At 40.6% G+C, this 20215-nt stretch overlaps 1 protein-coding gene across 3 annotated transcripts in view; it reads left to right on the forward strand.

The window, feature by feature from the left end:
- The window catches only part of NCKAP5 (NCK-associated protein 5), a 904755-nt gene that overhangs the window by 670904 nt on the left and 213636 nt on the right, over positions 1 to 20215 (forward strand). For all 3 annotated transcript variants that reach the window (XM_011970297.1, XM_011970296.1, XM_011970298.1), the window contains exon 7: positions 12014 to 12082. In XM_011970297.1, coding sequence (XP_011825687.1) covers positions 12014 to 12082 — 69 coding nt within the window. The remainder of the gene's footprint in view (positions 1 to 12013; positions 12083 to 20215) is intronic.

Below are 20215 nucleotides of genomic sequence, written 5' to 3' on the forward strand. Positions count from 1 at the left end.
AAAATGAACCTGTGGACAGGTTGTACATCACATGTTCTCGTGGCATAACTCTTCAACTTTTTTAAACAAAGACTTCGTTTTAATGTAGTTTATATCCCTAGCATCTCGCACTGGTCCTAAACCTAATGGGTTGAGTGCAAGAATAAGGACATTGTGAGGATGCCTTCATGTGTGTATGGGCACACATTTGTTCCTGTGTGGGTGGTCAGAGCTTAATGTCTTTATTGACACTTTCTAGGATGATAACATTTGCCTCCAAGATGCCCAGCAGCCCTAGACATTGCCTGGATCTGGATACTGTACAAGCTCTCAAATACAGTCAGTGGGGAACACCCTTTAGCCAGCTACACCCCACACATGGCTTCTATGGCAGCCAGGTGTGATGAGTGATTCAGAAACGCTGTAAGTTTGAATTAGAATCATAGCGGGAAGGAGATTCAATACCCGGCTCCAATTCTTGGTGTTCCTTGTACTCAGGCTTTATATCACTCTAGCAGATGAAAATGCACTCGCCTGGCTGGCACACTTAGCCACTCCCATGGGACTTTTAACTCGGGATGTTTTTAAAAAGCTTTCAAACCAGAGCAGACTACAGGGGAATTAGCAACATTTTGGGGACCTGTGTATTTTGCATGGAAGCCTGTGGTTTTCAATGTGAGAAATTAACTTGTTTCTTCTATTAGACTGTTTTTTTCTTTACGGTGGCCTCTCTATATTTTATCCATCTTTGTATACCCCCCTAGCATAGCTCCTGCAGGTACAGACCTTTGGCCCCCCAACCGCAATTGTTGAGATGGCCTAGAGTCGTGAAGTGTGTTATTTAAGGAGAGTGGCACAGGACTCTGATGCAGGCTGGCCATCATAAAGAAGCACATTTTTGGCTGGAAAAAATTCCAAAGAGAAAAATAAAAAGTACAGAAGCACCTTTTCTTACCTATAGGGCAAAACCATGAATTGAATTGGTATTTTAGAGAAATACCTTTTCTGATCTTATCCTGACCTGTCTGCCCTTGCTGAATTGAAGGGGTTTCAGCAAGCTTGAAAGATGTCACTCTGGAAAAGACCAGCTTTTGCTGTGGGAACGGCAGTTTCTCTCTCTTTTTGCCTTTGGAGGACATCTTCTTCCCACCTTCTTTCCTCCACACCGCTCAACCCTGTTCATTTCTAATTTCTACCTGTTTTATTTGCATATGATCAGTTGTTTTTTTTTGTTTTGTTTTGTTTTTGCCATTGTTGAACCCAAGTTTTCTCTGCAGTGGGTATTGGATAGTGTCTGACATTATTTGCTTTCATAATAATTTGACAATATTTACATCCAGGATTCTAGCCTGGTTGAATAACTTTTTGAATACAAGTCAGATGTCATTTTCTTGGTATTTTGTTCAAAGCTGTGTTATTTTTATCTAGTCCAATGTGCACTTTTGTTATTGTTTCAATTGCCTGTTGAGTAGGCTGATTCAAGGGTCACCTCTTTCCTACCTTATCCAAAGTTTGTTCATTTTTTGTTGTTGTCGTTCTGATCCTATTGCCTTGTAGTTTTCAATGTGAGAAATTAACTTGTTTCTTCTATTAAACTATTTTTTTCTTTATGGTAGCCCCTCTATATTTTATCCATCTTTGTTTACCCCCAGCATAGCTCCTGCAGGTACAGCAAAAGACCAACAATTGAATGTACACATAAAAGAATTGATGTGCCACCTCATTTCCTAAATATGACTGTTGCACTGTTTATTGCTATGTAACCAACTGTCTCAAAACTTTGAGGCTTAAAATAACAATTTAATTTTTGTCACAATTTTGTGGGTCAGAAATTTGGGGAGGACACAGCTGGATAGTTCATCTCCAATCTATGTGGTGTCGGGAGGTAAAAGGATCCATTTCCAAGATGGCTCCTTTACTCCTGTGTCTGGCTTCTCAGTGTCCCTGGCCTGTCTCTCTCCGCGAGGCATCTCATCCTCCAGGGCCTGTCTGCATAGCTGGGGCTTTATACCACCTCAGAACATTCAGACTGCCTACATGGTAGCTCATATAAGACGTGTTCTAGGAGGCCAAGTAGAAGATTAAAAGCTCATGATGTAGCCTTGGAAGACCCAAAGATGGAACTTCAACCACCTTCCACTGGTCAATCAAGTAAGGCCAGTCTAGAGTCGAGAAGATAAGTCGCAAAGCATTTGCAACCATCTTTAATCTACTACTACAACAATGCTAGTAATAAATGCAGTTAACATTTATAAGTGAGGGGCAAAACCTCAGTCTCCTCTACTATCCAATATAACAAAGTACAAGCTTTAAATATTTTGTCAGTTGTCAAAATGGATCAGATGGTGTATATTCATCTTTCGTTTTGAAAATATACACACTGGGCTGGGTGCAGTGGCTCACGCCTGTAGTCCCAGCACTTTGGGAGGCCAAGGTGGGTGGATCACTTGAGGTCAGGAGTTCGAGACCAGCCTGACCAACATGGTAAAATCCCATCTCAACTAAAAAATACAAAAATTAGCCGGGCATGTTGGCATGTACCTGTAGTCCCAGCTACTTGGGAGGCTGAGGTGGGAGAAATCACTTGAACCCAGTAGGCGGAGGTTGCAGGAAGCTAAGATCGTACATGAGTGGCAGAGACCCTGTCTCAAAAAAAAAGAAGAAAAACTATAGACACACTAATAATAAATCAGATTTATATTGATGTTTGCAAAGGGTAAAAGTTGGTTATCACTGGTTTAATTTCTCATTTGTCTATAATATTTTTAAAAGATACATCAGTATATATCCACATATGTGTATGACCACCATTGAGATGACATAGGTAAAAGTATATATTCCATGCCAGCAAACTCACTGATACTAAGTGAATCTAAATATCAAACTGAGTTTTCATTTCCACCCATAACTATAGTTAAAAACACACTAATTTATATCTCACTCCTTTGAAAAGAGGCATGTAAAGCATGATCCCTGTCTCAAAAGGCTTAGAGTCTAGCTAGAGAAGACTAATAATACTTATGAAACTACTAATCTCAATTGAAGGCATAATAATACAGTGCTAAAATGTGTGGCCCCTACTTATGATGAGGTTCAAACTAGTAAATGTAGGAAGACTAGTAGAATTTAAATCACTATTTATGCTTTGGGAGTCTGAGGTGGGAGGATCACCTAAGGTCAGGAGCTCAAGACCAGCCTGGACAACATATCAATACCTTATCTCTATAAAAATGTTTTTAAAAATTAGTGGGTTGTGTTGGCACGTGCCTGCAGTCTCAGCTACTCAAGAGGCTGAGGTGGGAAGATCACTTGAGCCTAGGAGTTTGAGTATGCAGTGAGCTATGATCACACCACTACACTCCAGTCTGGGTGACAGAGCCAATAGTCGCTATTTGGCCAATGGGACCGTAAAGCGTATTCTGTGCTAGAGCAGCAAAACCAAAGGCACAGCCCAGGAAGGAACATGGGAGCTTTAGGAGCTGAGCCTAACTCTTGAGATGGTGTGCACTATGGAGCAGCAGATATGTAAGATCATGGAAGTGAGTGGAGACAAAGTATAAAAGGTAAAAAGAGATATTAGATTGGTGCAAACATAATTGCTTTTGCCATTAAAGCTTTTGCCATTACTTTTAATGGCAAAAACCACAATTACGTTTGCACTAACATGGATGGATGGATGGATGGATGGATGGATGGATGGATGGATGGATGGATGAATGGACGGATGGATGAATGGCTAGATAACATAAAAATAAAAGTCGCTATTTGGCAACCACCACAGTCATAATTGTTTTAGTCAAAAAAATTAATAGATTCTAAGAGGAGTGAAACAAAGTATAGATATTTGCATATTTGCAATCTCAAAGACTCTTGATATTTACGTATCTTGAAGTACCTTGCCACAAGATGCATACTGTTGATAAAAGGAAATAAACAATTTTATAGTGGAGAAGTGTTACAGATACCACCTTTATCAGGTGATCAAATTTAACACACAAATTGAGTATCCTTTATCCAAAATGCTTAGGATCAGAAGTGTTTCAACTTTCTGATGTTTTCAGATTTTGAAATATTTGCATTATATATTTACCCAGTTCAGCAATCCTAATCTGAAAATCCAAAATCTAAAAGGCTCCAATGCACATTTCTTTATTCATGTTAGGTCTCAAAAAATTTTAGACTTTGGAGCATTTCAGATTTTCAGATTAGAGATACTCCGCCTTTAGTATTGGAATAAATTGGTATCATGTGCCTCCTGATACAATGCACTAGGAAGGACACAATATCATTGCCATGATATTCTTGCCATAAATATTAAAATCTATGAAGAAACATCAAGCAAATTCAAATTGAAGGACATTCTACAAAATAACTGGCCTGTACTTTTGAAAAGTATCAAGATCATAAAAGACAACACCTCAGGAACTGTTCCATATGAGAGGAGGCTAAAGAGAAATGATAACTAAATGCAGCTCTGGGAACCTGGATTGGATCCTGGACTAGATAGAGACACTTGAGGAACAACTGGAAAAACTTGAATAAGGCCTGTAAAGTAGATTAGACTATTACATAAATTAATTTCCTGAATGTGATAACTACACAGTGGTTATATAGCAAATGTATTTTTAGAAAGTACATGCTGAAGTATTCAGAGGTAAAAGGACATTGCATTGTGTCTGCATCTTACTCTCAAATGTTTTAAAAAATTTGTCTCCAGATATAGATAGTTATTAAATGATAAGCAAAAGTGGTAAAACGTTAACCTTTGGGGAGTCTGTGGAATGGTGTGGGGGAATTCTTTGCAATATTTTGCTACATTTTTATACATCCATTTTTTTAAATTTAAATGTGTCCCCATTTAAGTATTTTAAGTCCAGACCTGAGCCAGACCACCAAAACTGAGTGGGATTTAGAGAGGCCAATGGGAGAATAAAGCGTATTCCATACTAGAGCAGCAAAACCAAAGGCACAGCCTAGGAAGGAGCACGGGAGCTTTAGGAGCTGAGCCTGACTCTTGAGATGGTGTGTGCTGTGGAGAAGCAGATATATAAGGTCGTAGAAATGAGTGGAGACAAAGTATAAGAGGTGAAAAGCCTGCAGCGGAGCTGTTATGTTATGCAGAGGACAGATTTTTGTGTAGAATTAGTCTACCTTTGGTCTGTGGAAAAGGATCTATTAAACAAATTTATAGTATACAAAGATTTTAAACATAACACATACTTACAGGATTAATGTAGAACAGTAGCTTTAGAAGCATCAGATTGTTCAATCATTCGTAAGCACCAGCCAACCCATCTATTCACTGAGCAGGACCTCTGAGAAACACGGTTCCTTTTACCTATCAAATCAAACTCCTTTTCCACAGTAAACCAAACCAATATGGATTTGCTCTGTGCTGCTCTTTGATTTTATAAGGACATTTAAGGATTTTTAGAGATGAAACCATGAACATATTTAGACCACTATAATTTGGAGCCATAGGGAAACCACGCTGAGCAGGAGATCTTCTAAGTCACCAGGTAAGTCTAGCAAAAGTTTTTGATTGTTGTGGAAGACAAAGCTGAATGCAAAGATCCACTGTTACATTTACTTGAATGCTCTCATTGCATCCTCTGGGCATATTGACTTTAATAACACACTTATTTAAAGTAGAAAAAGACCTGTATTGTAATATCTGTAATTCTTGGTAGTGACACTTGCATGTTCTCTTTCCTTTCCCTCTCTGCTTATCCTTTCCCATTCCAGCTATATAAATATTCACTGTTTCTTTAAATCACATTTAGTTAAGAGGGATTTTTTTTCTCTGTTGTCTTAAGTTGGTAGCAGGTTAATCCTGAATCTCTAATAAATGCAAATGGATTAAAGAAAATCATCAGTTCAAGATTATTTTAACTTCACCAGCATAATTGTTAATATCTTTTTGGTCCCATGGGATATGTAGGATTACATCAATTAAATTGGTCTCTTTAACTGAACACAGTAACGATAAATGTGACTATTGTGCTTTCAACAGCACCCTTTAGGTATTTAATTTACTTGGCAGTAATAGATTGTCAGAGCAGTAAACGTGAGGCAAGTAATGTAAACGGCATAATGACGGTAATTATCTGAATGGATCGATTGCAGTGTTATTGCAACGTGATATTGTGGGTAGGAGCGAGATATAGACATCCCATATAAATTCCCATTTTCAGCTTTATTTCTGTACACATTTTTTCCAAGACATTTAAAGTGAAAACAGTGTGAAGTGGCATTTGCAGTTCTCTCCTTTATCTCTTCCCATTATCCTTTGTGCTGTTGGCTTACTAAAATCAGCAGACCCCACAAAAGGTAAATTTCTCCAAAGAAACATGACTTTGTAGAATTGGAATTCTAGCATTTTCCTCCATGATTCACAGTATACAAATATTTGAACTGGTAGTTTCTTTGTAGATTGGCAAGTTGGATCTCTTTGTTTATTAACTAAGAAATTGCAAACCCAGCAATGATAAGTGACTTGCTAAGAGTTACTCAACATGGCCTTGCCTAGTAAGACTGCAACAGAATGGAACTGGAACCTGAGCCTGCCCTTCCTTTTGGGCCGGAAGAGGAACTGAGGGGTTCCATCTCAGCTGCAGAGACGGAAAAGCTTCCATGGGACTGGCCAAAAGCAATCCCTGAAGGAAACAGCAGAGTCAGTTTAGTTTGGTGAAGAATGAAGAGAAGAAACAGTCTGGGAATAACCAATAACTGCACTTAAAAAGGGCAAACAGACCATCAGCCTGAGCACAGAAGGATCGTGCTGTGTGGCAGATGTCTGTCCATTATGAGACCTGAAAGAATGCGGCAGGATCCCACCTGAGGGACTGGGGTGTTCACAGGTTTGTTAAAACAGGGATTCAGCCCCAAAGGAACAAGGGCAAAGCCAAGGATCAAAACTGTAACCTGAAGAAGAAACAGTGTTTGAGGAGTTCTGGAATTTGAACTGTGACTAAGTTGAAATGATCTGATGTTGATCAAAATGGCAAGTCACTCTCAAACAGACTTTTCCTAGGGGTTTGCCTCAATTTTTGTGCCCTAGTCTGGTTCGATCATTTCTCCTATTTTGTCGTTGATTAAAGTAACAACTAACCTACATTTGAAACTTGTCAAGCGCCTGCCAACGAAAACATTCATATCACCAGGAAACACAAATGAAACCACATATAACCCATGCCTTCTGCATTACCCATAACAGAGAACAGTTGAATTTCAGATTACTGTTAAGTAGAAAAATAAATACCAGATACCCATGTAACTCCTGCTGCCAGTGTGTGTGCCCAGGGAGATGGAAAGCAGAGGGCGCCAAGGAAATGAGAAAGCCCAAGGCCAGCACGGCACACAGGTGGACATGTGGCAGATCCAGTGGGCTGCTGGACACGGCTGGAAAGTGAGCAGACCCAGGTGGCTGTCTCAGAGAGGCAGCCTGCCAGGGGAGAAGGAGATAAAGGGGAAAGAGGAGGTGCCGTATGGAGATGTGGTTGTGAAGGGGAAAGGGAAAAGAGGGAATTTCAAAGCAATTTCTTTTGCTACAGAAGCAAAAGAACATAAGACCAACCAGCCATTATCCATTAAGGAGGCCAAACCAAGGGTAGGGGCAAAGGTGGAAGAAGCCTGTGTGAAAATGACACACCCTGACAAAGTAGAAAGAGTGCAACTAATGAAATAGCAGGAAAAAAGGAGAGAGAGAAAGAAACGTGATTGTTGGATATGTAATAGGAGGGAGTCAAAGGACATGCTGGGTGTCTCTGTGTGGATGTGTGTATATGTGTGTGTGTATTTGAGTCAGGGTCTGGTTTTGTTGCCCAGGCTGTAGTACAGTGGCACAATCATAGCTCACTGCAGTCTTGACCTCCCAGGGCTCAAGCAATCATCCCAACTCAGCCTCCTGAGTAGCTGGGTCTCCATGCATGCACCACCACACCTGGCTAATTTTTATTTTAGTTTAGTTTTAGTAGAGACAGATATCTCACTATGTTGCCCAGTCTGGTCTCAAGCTCCTGGGCTCAGGGGATCCTCCCGCCTTATCCTCCCAAAGTGCTGAGATTATAGGTGTGAGCCTATAATCACCACACCCGGCCAAAGGACATGATTTTAACAGTAACAAAGGAAGACAAAAAAAGGATAATGACACTATTAAAGAATCTTCAAGAAGTAGACAGGAATGAGGCAGGAGAGGGAGGGACACCCACTCAATATATACCCTTTAATATAGTTTTAACTTTTGGATTCTTGTTAATGTTTTATGTATTCTGAAAAACAAAATATAATTAAGAAGAGAGGAAATTAAATTTGAATACCATCAGACACAAATGAACTGAACTGAATTTCAAATGAATAATATAACCACACTAAAAGGGAGGGAGGGGAAAACCCAAGTTAATAACTTGGAACACAGTGTTTTTACTTTATACTTTTGTCCTAAAGAAAAACACAAATCTGAACCTTCCCTAGCACTGGTTTGGATAGTGTACCAATTTTGTACGCATGGTAAGATTGAACAAAGGAGTTAAAATAATGCTGAAAGCCTGAGTTCTAACCGTACAAAAAGGAAGATTCTAATATGAAAAGGAGAAGACACTAAAGAATCCTGTGGGGCTTGGGGTGTGGTGGGGGTGTTGAGCCTGTGCATGTAGGAGTGTGGAGAAATCCTTCCACTGAAAGGGACCAGAAGCAATGACTCCTTAGTAGCTACTGATACAGGCTAACACCCAGATCTTAGTTCCCAAATACCATTCCCCAAGTAAGAGGAAGGAGAATTCCTTAGAGAAATGCCTGATTTCAGGGATGAGGCAAGGAAAAAGCAAGATGGTCTTGGAACATCTGTTTTTGCTGAAAAAAGAAAGTATTTAAGAAATGATGGGTACATGTCAAAAGGATACAGACACCAACTTAAAGGGGCTTGCCTCCCAAAGCTGGAGTGATTTGAACATCAAAATTATCAGAATCGATGTTTGCATACTAATAAATGGAAAATCACTTACTTGTGGAAGAATGTCAACTCATAAATGTAGATGGAAAAATGGAGTTAGAAGTCACCATATGCAACCAAGGTAATCAATGATTTGGTTAAAAATCATTGATGGTTGCTAAAATAGGTAGGTGAAAGTTTGATGAGCAATAGGATATTTTCAGAGCCTTAAAATATCTCCCCACAAATTACTTATTAATTGCAAAAGGAAAATCAGTAACTTTATAGTGGGGAAATTTGACAGATGCTACCTTAACCAAGTGATGAAAGTTAACATGTCCAGCAGCAGGTCCCATGGACATCACATGGCTGTTATGATGCACTGAGAAGGGCCCAGCATCACCTGTGCACTGTTTCCACCAAATATGTATGAGGAAACTCCAGAGAAGCCCAAATTAAGGGATATTCAAAAAAAAACTGGCCTCTACTCAGAAAGGAAGAAAAAAAAAAAAAAAGCAAGGAAGAAGAGGAAATAAGGGGAAAAACAAGGGAGGAAGGAAATAAAAAACATAAGAAGAAAAACTATTCCAGGCCGGGTGCAGTGGCTCACGCCTGTAATCCCAGCACTTTGGGGGGCCGAGGCAGGTGGATCACCTGAGGTCAGGAGTTCAAGACCAGCCTGGCCAACATGGTGAAACCCCATCTCTACTAAAAGTACAAAAATTAGTCAGGTGTGGTGGCGGTCGCCTGTAATCCCAGCTACTTGGGAGGCAGAGACAGGAGAATCACTTGAGCCCAAGAGGTGGAGGTCACAGTAAGCCAAGATCGTGCTATTGCACTCCAGCTGGGCAACAAGAGCAATACTCCATCCAAAAAAAAAAGACAAACTATTCAGATAGGATTGTGTATTGGAAAAAATTGCTATCAAGGACGTTATTGGGACAATTGGTGAAATTGGAAGAACTGTAGATCAGATTATGGTACTGTATAAATTTCTATTTCCTATATTTCCTGAAATTAACAAGTATATTGTGATTGTACAAGACAATGACTTTGTTATGAGGAATTACACATGGAAATATTTAAGGATAAAAGGCATCATGTCTACAAGGTACTTTCTAGGTGCAGAAAAGAAATGGGAAGGAATCAATATAGCAGATGTGGCAAAATGTTAATTTGTGAATCTTAGGAAGGGGTTTGTGGGATTCTTTATACTATCCTTTTGTTTTTTGATACATAATATTTTATGTATTTATGGGACATGTGATATTTTGTTATAAGTATAGAATGTATAGTGATTGTGTCGGTATTTGAGGCATCCATCAGCTTGAATATTCATCATTTCTTTTTTTTCTCTCTCTCTCTTTTTTTTTTTTCTCTGAGATGGAGTCTCACTCACTCTGCCTTCCAGGCTGGAGTGTAGTGGCATAATCTCCACTCACTGCATCCTCCACCTTCCAGATTCAAGTGATTCTCCCACCTCAGCCTCCCAAGTAGCTGGGATTACAGGTGTGCACCACCATGCCCAGCTAATTTTTGTATTTTTAGTAGAGACGGGGTTTCACCCTGTTGGCCAGACTGGTCTCGAACTCCTGACCTCTAGTGATCCACCACCCTCTGCTTCCCAACGTGCTGGGATTACAGAAGTGAGCCACCACGCCCAGCCTATCATTTCTATGTGTTAGTAACAGTTCGTGTTCTCTCTTCTAGCTACTTTGAAATATTCAATACATTGTTGTTAACTATGGTCACCCTACCCTGCTGTTAAAAAAATAGAACTTACACCTTTTATTTAACTATATATTTTGTCTAACTGTATATCTATACCCATTGACAAACCTCTCTTCATCCCCTCTCCCACCTACCCCCCACCCCAGCCTCTGGTATCTATCATTTTATTCTCCATCATTATGACATCCACATTTTTAGCTCCCACACATGAGTGAGAACATGCAATATTTGTCTTTGTGTGCATGGGTTATTTCACTTAAGGTGACTTCTAGTTCTGTCCACGTTGCTGCAAATGACATTATTTCATTCTTTTTTATGGCCAAATAGTGTTTCATTGTGTATACATACCATAATCCATTCATCCATTGGTATAAGTTTGAAATTATTTCCAAATAAAAAGCTCAGAAAAATGGATGGGAAAAAACTATGAAGTTAAAATGTTGATCTGTGTACCACCTAAAAATCATACCATAATTTTAAAAATACTGATTTAGATCACTATACCTCTACTTCCAAATGTCAAGGAGGATTTTAGAGAAGGGGCAGGTAGAGCCAAGGTTGCTTGGGGGCTCAGAGCCGGTGGTCATTGTCACAGCCCTAGGAAGGGTTCACTGGCACAGTTGAAGATTGAGACAGGAACCTGCCGTGGCTGTAGTGGAACCAGGTCACCTGAGGTGGAGGGCAGCTTTATACCATCATTTCATGCTCCTTCTAAAACCTAATAAGCTTCCACTGATTGCTTTTCTTCCCCCTTACTATTCCACATGTCACCCTTATAACCGTATTCAAACGCATACCCACGTGGCTCTAAGGAGGGAGAAAGCAGCACTATTACAAGAGTGTAGAGAAGGGGAGGCTTAAGTATAGTTCAAGTCTTACATTTCTCATTATCTTATGTTCATAAGTATTGACTAACAATGAAAATAACATGTTTAGTTTGCATTTGGAATTATGCTTTCATGACTTTATGTCAGATTCCTTTCTGTGGCCTAAACAAATATTAGGCTGTGAGTCTGTGACAGACCTTAATGAAGTGGATTAAGGCATTTCTCCCATTTACATTTTCATAGAATGAAATAAACATTGGAGTCTTTTTAGGGAACACTGTCACATCAAGCGGTGATTTGATTTTCTACCTGTTCGGAATATCAAGTTCTGCATTTCTTGAAGTTGTCATGTATTTTAGTGAGCAAGTCGGTAAGACAGAAGTCATCCCTGCAATATTTATAATAGTATGGCGTGAACTTGTCAAAGGTACTTCTAAAAGATTGTTTTGGATCCCGAGGAGATATATTTAGTAACTGTATGGAATAAGTTGTCACGTAATACAACATTGCATTGATTTATTTGTGCTATTTTGGTATCTTACTACAGGCAGAGAATTCAGCATTGGCTTTGGAGAATGAAAATCAAAGGGAACAATATGAGCGATGTCTTGATGAGGTAAGGGGGATGGAGAGACTCCTGATCCAAGGCTGGACTAGTTAGGGTTCCCTTAATCTGATCTCAATACATGTGTGTGCCACCAGTCTCCACAAAACATCACCATTTTCTCCTCCAAAGAAATGTAGTAAACATGTAGCCTTTGAAAAGGAAGGGTGTGTGTATGAGGGGGTGTGTGTGTGTGTGTGTATGTCTGTGTGTGTCTGCCTCCCTCCCTCCCTAAATCCTTATACAGGCATCTGTATATTCCTTTTGGTTATTGTTTCATATTCTTGGGCCACAGTTCACTGTATGATAAATTCTTTCTGTCCAGTAAGTGTGATCCCTTCCAATGAATGAGAAAAACCACGTCGGGGCATGCTGCATCTCCAGTTGGATACCATTTCTGAAAAAGCAAATCCTTGATAGAGTGGGTGGGGATGATGTTCACAGTTGGCAGCCAGAGGGAAAAAAATCAGTAGATTCAGAACAAGCCAAGAAGAGAAAGAGAAGTGAGGAAGAAAATTGGAGCAGAATGGAAGAAGATGGGGCTATACGCATGAGTAAACTGGATAAATATTATGTGATGATAATGAAGAGATGATGGCAAAGATGGTGGGCATTTGAGAGTTTCTGGGAGGCGAGGGGAAAATGGGCAGGTGCTCAGAGCCCACGTCCTCCCCTGCTGTCGCCTCACACCATCAGGGCCCACACCAATCACCGATGCATCGTGTCTCTCCCTGCCATGATTGGCCATTCGCGCCCTGACAAGTTCTCAGCTAGGACCTGTCAGTGATTGGAGTTGTTATTTAAATGAGATCACTTCATTAGTCATCTGTCCAGCACCTTAAAACTTTATTGTGTTCTGGGTAATTCGGTTTGAGATTTGCTACAATGTACCTGATGCAGATTTTAGAAAGAAAAGAAAAACTGCATTCCGTCTGGTTCCAGTACCTTTCCAGTGGGAACTGCCAGTCTATCATCAGTCTTTTTCTCCCTACTATCCATGAGGGAAATCTCTTCTAACTCCTCTTGATATTTCTTACCCTCTCCATCCCCCTCTCCTCCCATGTACTGCCCCATAAGTCAATGGGGGGATCTGTAAGGAACCCATGCTCAACTCCTAGCAGTGACACCATATATAACTCTTGTTCCCTTCAAACTGGAAGCAGTCAGTCTCCTCTTGAGGTCCAGTAGTCCTTGGCGTCTCCTTGCACCAGTGGTTTTTAAAATGTGATCCCTGGACCAGCAGCATCAGCCTCCCCTGGGGCCTCGTTAGGAATGCAGATCCTCAGGACCCACGACACACCTACAGAATCAGAGACTCTGGGGCGGGGCTCAGTGATCTATGTGTCAACAAGCTCTCCCCATGATGCTGACGCACTTAACAGCTTGAGACACTGTCATCATCATATCACTTTGTATCGGTTACTTACACGTAGTTGAAGAACTCTCAAAATGTTCCCAGAAAACTGTTTAATATAAGATATATTAATTGTTTAATATTCCCAACCACATACGTTAGTTACCCAAGCAAAATGGTATTTGCAAGTCTCTGTCCTGTCAGGACCTTAAAAGACCAGAATAATCTTGACAATGTCCAAAGTTAAAAGAAACACTAAAGTTAGTTGACTCTGACATGGCTCAGAGTCTAGTGAGGCCAGTTCAGCAGCCCTCACTGCTCCCCAGGCTCGTGGTCCAGTCAAAGTTTAGGGCAAGAAAGACCAAAGAGATCCAAGGATATTAAAAGGAACATACAGTACCTTTGGGTCATATATATTGATTAGCAAAGTTTCACTTTAACCTCCTGCGCAGAAATTTCTGCCGAGATTTTATCTGCATTTAGAAGTCAGATTTATGTGACTCACACCACGGAAACTTTGTCCCAGTTCTCCCACAGGTCAACCCTCCCCGTCAATCAAAGCACTCACATTTCTTTATGGAAACTCATAGTCTATTTTCTGTGTGTTTCCCAAGCCTGCATTCTGTAGGTTTCATCAGAATGTGTGGGACAAAAATATAAGTTATCCACAAAATCATTTCATATAAAGTTTCCACTGAAGACAGACTTTTTAGAGGGAGTGTTCCTCTGTTCTTAGTTGCAAAAATTAACGGTTGCCAAAGAGGTGATTTGCAGCAAAGAACTGCCTCTAAGCAATACACATGTTTAGTATTCATGAATACTGACCCCTGATTACACGTGCAGGTTGTTTTATGACTAATTGCATGAGAGTAGATAATCCATTTCCACACATTGTAAGAGAACACTCTCAACGGGGTAGTTGAGTGTAGTAATAATGCCAACTGGAAATTCTTTTCAAGGCTTTGTATACTAATTAAACAAACTAACAAGGTAAGGCCTCATGTAAGTGTTTTCCTTGCTAGTGGGTGTCATCAGACATGCACAGGTGGATAAAATGTAAACTTAAGATGTTTTTCAGACAGGCACAGTGGCTTATGACTATAATCCTACGACTTTGGGAGGCTGAGGCAGGAGGATTACTTGAGCCCAGAAGTTTAAGACCAGTCTGGGCAACACAGGGAGACTCTGTTTCTACAAAATAAAAAAAAAAATAAAATCATAAAACCTAGGCGAGTGTATTGGCATGTGCCTGTAGATACAGCTACTTTGGAGGCTGAGGTAGTAGGATCGTTTGGGCCCAGGAGGTCCAGGCTGCAGTGAGCCATAATCCTGCCACTGCATTCCAGCCTGGGTGACAGAGTAAAACCCCATCTCAAATAAATAAATAAAATGTTCTTCATTCCTTTTTGCACTGATTGTTATTTTCTGGGAAATGAGGAACATATTGAGGATTTGGGGAAAACACTTGAGAATCTGTGTTCCAATAAAAGAGCACATTTATTCAGAAGGTAACAGACTCACATTCCTAGATACACACACATATGCCCTGGCTTGCTAGGCATGCACATTCACAAGTGCACACACCTGTATACAAACAGGTGTGCATGCGTACACTTCATCATCACCGCTGCTGCTCCCTATCTCATCTCCCTGCCTTGCAGTACAAACGAAAAACCAAGGGATTCATCTTAGAGTTCGGAGGTTTGCATGTTACAATCAAGCTTCTTAGTCTAGCTGTTTGACAGACACTTACTGGCAGGCAATGACTTGCTATTTATTCACAGTATTGCCTTGGCTGCAGTTTCTTTCATACCTACTATTCCCTTGTAAAGAAGTAAAATAACATCCAAAACCACTGCGCTGCACTTCGATGAATTCGGTTGTATCCTGAAAACCTTTACTGGCTGTCAGCCTCACCCAGGTCCTGAGAGCTCATGGCACTCGCAGGCTGGAAGGAGAAGTGCAAGGGATGGACAGTCGCAGAGTAGGGAGGTACGAGAAAGTCACAGAGCAAATGAGCTGCTCTGTGGACTTTGGAAACACAGAATGCAGTCACCGGAGGGCAGGAGGAGCAGCAGGTAGGCGAGCAGAGGAGAGGGCAGAATTGGAAAGGGTGTCTTTCAGCAGAAGGAGCTGCAGCAGGTGAGGTCTCACATCCAGAACAGCAAGTGCTTCTCCTCCGTAGCTGCTTGGTGGACTTACCTGAGGACCTTTAAAAATACTACTGGCTGTGTCACACCTCAGAGATTCCCATCTGACTCTGCTTTTGGGCGGAGCCTGGGCTTTCTGGTTTTTTTAAAGCACCACAGGAGATTATAACGTTCATCTGGGGTTGAGAACCACTACAATTAGATTATCTGAATGCTGTGCTTTAAAGAGCATTTTCAGAAATTTTCAGTAGAAGGATGAAAGCTCCCGCCGCCAAGTTTAGATACAGTAATAGAAGAGCACAGACTCATGTGGAAGTTTTAAATTACTTCTGATTCCACAACAAAGTCTGAGATAATATAAAGCTACAAGCAATAAAATAAAATAAAATAAAATAAACCATATCCCAGTGTTTCTCAAGGTGTGTTCCTGGGAGCCCTTTGCATCAGAAAGATGTATGGTGGTTGCTAAAATTGCATATCCTTAGACCTCATTCAGACCTTCCCAATCAGTATGCAGGGACAGGAAATTGGCAATTTTCACAAACATTCCAGGAGGCTGCTGCAGGAAAAGTTGGAGAAACTGCTATTTCCTCTCCAATCAGAACTGGCCCCTTACAGTCAGTGACGATGGTAGAGTTGAGTTATTTTCCAACCTCTATACTTCAGAGCGCAAGGACGTTGAAAACTAGACCTTTGGATGTAGTTCAGAAATAGACAAAAAAAAGAATTTTAAGTAAGGGTAGAAGTAGGTTGCTGAGACTATTTCTCACCTGTCTCCCTGAACCACATGCTACATTCCTAGCTTGGATTTTAGAATCATTCCCAGGACATTCTCAGGCATATCCCACTGCTGGGCCCTACATCATCTTTAAAATCAAGGTTTTGGCTGGGCGTTGTGGCTCACGCTTGTAATCCCAGCACTTTGGGAGGCCAAGATGGGTGGATCGCAAGGTCAGGAGTGCAAGACTAGCCTAGCCAGCATAGTGAAACCTTGTCTCCACTGAAAACACAAAACATTAGCCAGGCGTGGTGGCGGGAGCCTGTAGACCTAGCTACTTAGGAGACTGAAGCAGGAGAATCGCTTGAACTCAGGAGGTAGAGGTTGCAATAAGCTGAGATTGTGCCACTGCCCTCCAGCCTGGGTGACAGAGCAAGACTCTGTCTCAAAAAAAAAAAAAAAACAAGGTCTTGATAGACAGAAATGGAAGACGATCCTACTTGTCACCTTCATATGTTCAAAATACTCATTTCTTGGAAATTACAGATGATCTACTCCTTGTTTGCCCCAGATTCTATCACCTTGGAGGCAGTCCCTGCATTTCTTCTCACATTATTTCTGCAGGACCCAGCAGATTCCTGCCCCACACTAGGTGCCTAATGCATATTTGTTGAATGACTAAATGAATGAATGGAGAGTATCAGCAGGAAATTAATTTCCAAATTAGTGTTTCCCTAAATCCCACATACATATTTAGACTAATTTCTACAGTTATCTCTTCAGAGATGAGCACTCATTTATTATGCACTAACCCAAATGATAATCCAAGGATTAATCAGCTGAAAAAAATAGTAGACCCACTTCAAATACTCTGATTTGAATTAGAAGAAGAGAACTTCATGGGCTTTGGATTAGGAAGGCTAGGGTTCACTGTTCCCCCTTTTCCAATGTTGTATGGGGCTGTATATTTACCTCTTCGAGCTTCTTTCTTGTTTGTATCTTACAGGATTGTTTTACAAAGTAAATGAATAATACAGATGCTTATTGACTTACATTTATACATGTATATTATGTGGACACACACACAAACACACACACATATACATACCCCTCATGCCCTTACAAATAAAATCCCTTATTCTTAAAGCATTTTTTCTTAACTGCTTACCTGAACATGGATTATATTTTCCAAGGTTTGACTGGCCTGATTCACATTTAGGAATGACTGCTTTATATCAAGTCCTGCCCTAGATGGTTTCACTGATTATGTCTATCATCTCATGCCTTTTTCACGACTTTAGAGGTAGGCAGCTCCCCTATTTTATGGATGAGAAAAGTCAGGTTTCTCTCCCATCCCCTGTGCATGTCAGTGTGTGAAGTTAACATAGGCACTGTTTTAACCCAAGTCAGTGTTCTCCATGCTTTCTCCCAGCTGCCTCAGTACAATCAACCAAGCTCAGAAGCATAGAACACCTCTCCAAAGCACATTTTCAAAAACACGTGCTTTTCCTGATTAGATTTTTCAGTTACTTTGTTGACACGACAGTGGCTTTGCATGGTGAAATAGCTCATGAAAGTATGAAAGCAAGCCCACTAGCCAGGAGAGGACTGTCAAAGCATAGAGCCATTGGAGATCCTCACTCCCCACACCCACAAACCCGAAGCTTCTCCACCCTCCACCCCAGCCCTTGGCTGAGAATTCTCTCTGTGAATAAACTTCTTGGTGTGGCTTCTTATTCAGCTTCAAGGACTGTTTTGCAATAAAATAATAGACAACTTCACAGCCCCAGCTTTTCCTCCCTCTGCGCGCCCACTTCCAGGAGAGTGCATGGAGGAATCACGAGCCCTGGAAGTTTTTCAGGGAAGAAGAGCCAAGTTTTGTGTGAGTAGAAGATCAGCCATGTGTTAGAGGAGCCAGATTGAGAGAATTCTTACTGAGAAGGAAATACGAGATGTACTCAGACGCTCTCCTTTCCTGTCTCACCTGCAGCCCTGTCTCACCTGCAGCCCTGCTCATCTCCTGTCTCACCTGCAGCCCTGCTCCATCTCCTAGGAGCAAAGGGGAGCGGCCTCCACGGACAGCCTAAGGGAGGCTGTACTACAAGCTAGTGGCTTAAGGACTGCCAGCTTTGCTTTTCCAGTGTGCTTCAAGTCCCTTGCAGCCTAGCCCAGCTGCTGCCCTTTCTCTGGAGAGGAAAGCTGGCAGATGACATTGGAAGTGATTTGTTCTCACTAGCTGGGCCTATAGGTGTGTGATTATTTGCAACCCAAATGCTTAGGGCATAATGCTAGGTTGAGAGCAGGGGCGCATTCCAGGCATTATCTTTTCAACCTAGTAGAGGTTGCAGGCACAAGCTCCAAGCAACTGTCCTATTTATGCATCGGGGAAGTTAGCTGTTAAAAGCGATAAGAAAACCTCGGACACTGTCATTATAGACAGTACAGAGGAAAGCATCTGTATCATCTGCCTGCTCTTTTTCGAAGAACCGGCAAGTCCTTCTGGGTAACATAACCTCATGTCAGTAGGTAAAGAAATAAGGCATTCGTGTGTCTTTGTTCAGTTTTCAAGTGGAGCAAACAATTTTCCCAAGTACATGCCAGAAGGAACTGTGTTAGATATAGAGTCTCTAAGCCTATAGGGCAACTGCTTGGATTGCGAGATATAACGTATTTCCTCCTGTGGGCTGTTAGAGTTAGGATATTAGTCTGTGTCTCCTGATAAATCATGGATAGAGCTATTTTATGTGACCACTGTTACCAGAATGGTTTCAGCGCGAGACTGGTTGGGACAAAGAAAAGAAAATATTGATATTGGGCAGTTTTATGAGAATGTAAATCAAATCCAAAGTTTGAGATCCAAAAGAAGTAAATTATTTATGGCATGATTTAACTTTGGTACCTTGTTCCTGATTCAACCTGCATGAATAGTTCAATTCTTCTGTTTTGTTTTGTTTTGTTTTATTTGCCAACAATAAAATAGATGATATGTAGTTTGACTTTGAATTCTTAGTTACTTATGAATTGGAATGAATGCTGGAAAACTGACGTTCACTATTATGCTATTGGTCAATTTGCTTGGGTTGGATAACATTTATCACTGTTGTGGTCACAAACAAATAAAGTGATAAAGGAACATGGGGCCTCAGTTAATGAAAGTATAGTTTACTTTGGTCTATGGTAGTTCTGTAAGTTGTGCTTCACTCAAAAAAAATCAAAAATACCTAAGAATACGTTTTCTTTAAAATCATGGTTTCAATGAACAGCCTTTCTTTTTACTTAATGTCTGCAATGTAACTTTGAAAAGACTTTTTCTGATGGGAAAAAAATCCTTCTTGTGCATATAATTTAACGAATCAATTACAGATAATCTGATTTTAGTCATTTCCTGCTAGTGGTGTGATTGCTTTCTAACCAAAAGTTGACGACAGCCTGTGTTTTAATTTTCGATGAGACTTACTGGTAGCCAGCTGTCATGAAGGATGTACTATTTGTCAATATAGAGCCAAAAAACAATTAAGCTCCATGAAAACATTCTTACCATAATCTGTTCCCCTATACTAGATAGAGAAAGAAGCACAAATAGTTGAGCATCACCAAAAATAAATGTGTTACCAAGAGAGAAATAACACGAAAGTGTCCCTCAGTCTCCAGTTGAATGTAAGAATTACCATGATGATTAGATGTTTGTCACACTGTGTTATAATTGTGTTTTTGCCAACTCGCTGCCAGGTATGAGTCTTTGAAGTCAAGGACCATGGCCCAATCAGCTAACTTTGCAAGTAGATACTCAGAAAATTTATATTGGATAAGTGAAGGAAGAAACGAATGAACCAGAGTGCCTTATATCTAGGATATTTAAGTATTTGTATTTAGTCTTTCATGCTGTCAATTTCAGTTATCACATTAAATGTTTACAGTTTATG

The sequence above is a fragment of the Mandrillus leucophaeus genome, unplaced genomic scaffold (assembly GCF_000951045.1).
Source record: "Mandrillus leucophaeus isolate KB7577 unplaced genomic scaffold, Mleu.le_1.0 Scaffold94, whole genome shotgun sequence".
In the NCBI taxonomy this organism is placed as follows: Eukaryota; Metazoa; Chordata; class Mammalia; order Primates; family Cercopithecidae; genus Mandrillus; species Mandrillus leucophaeus.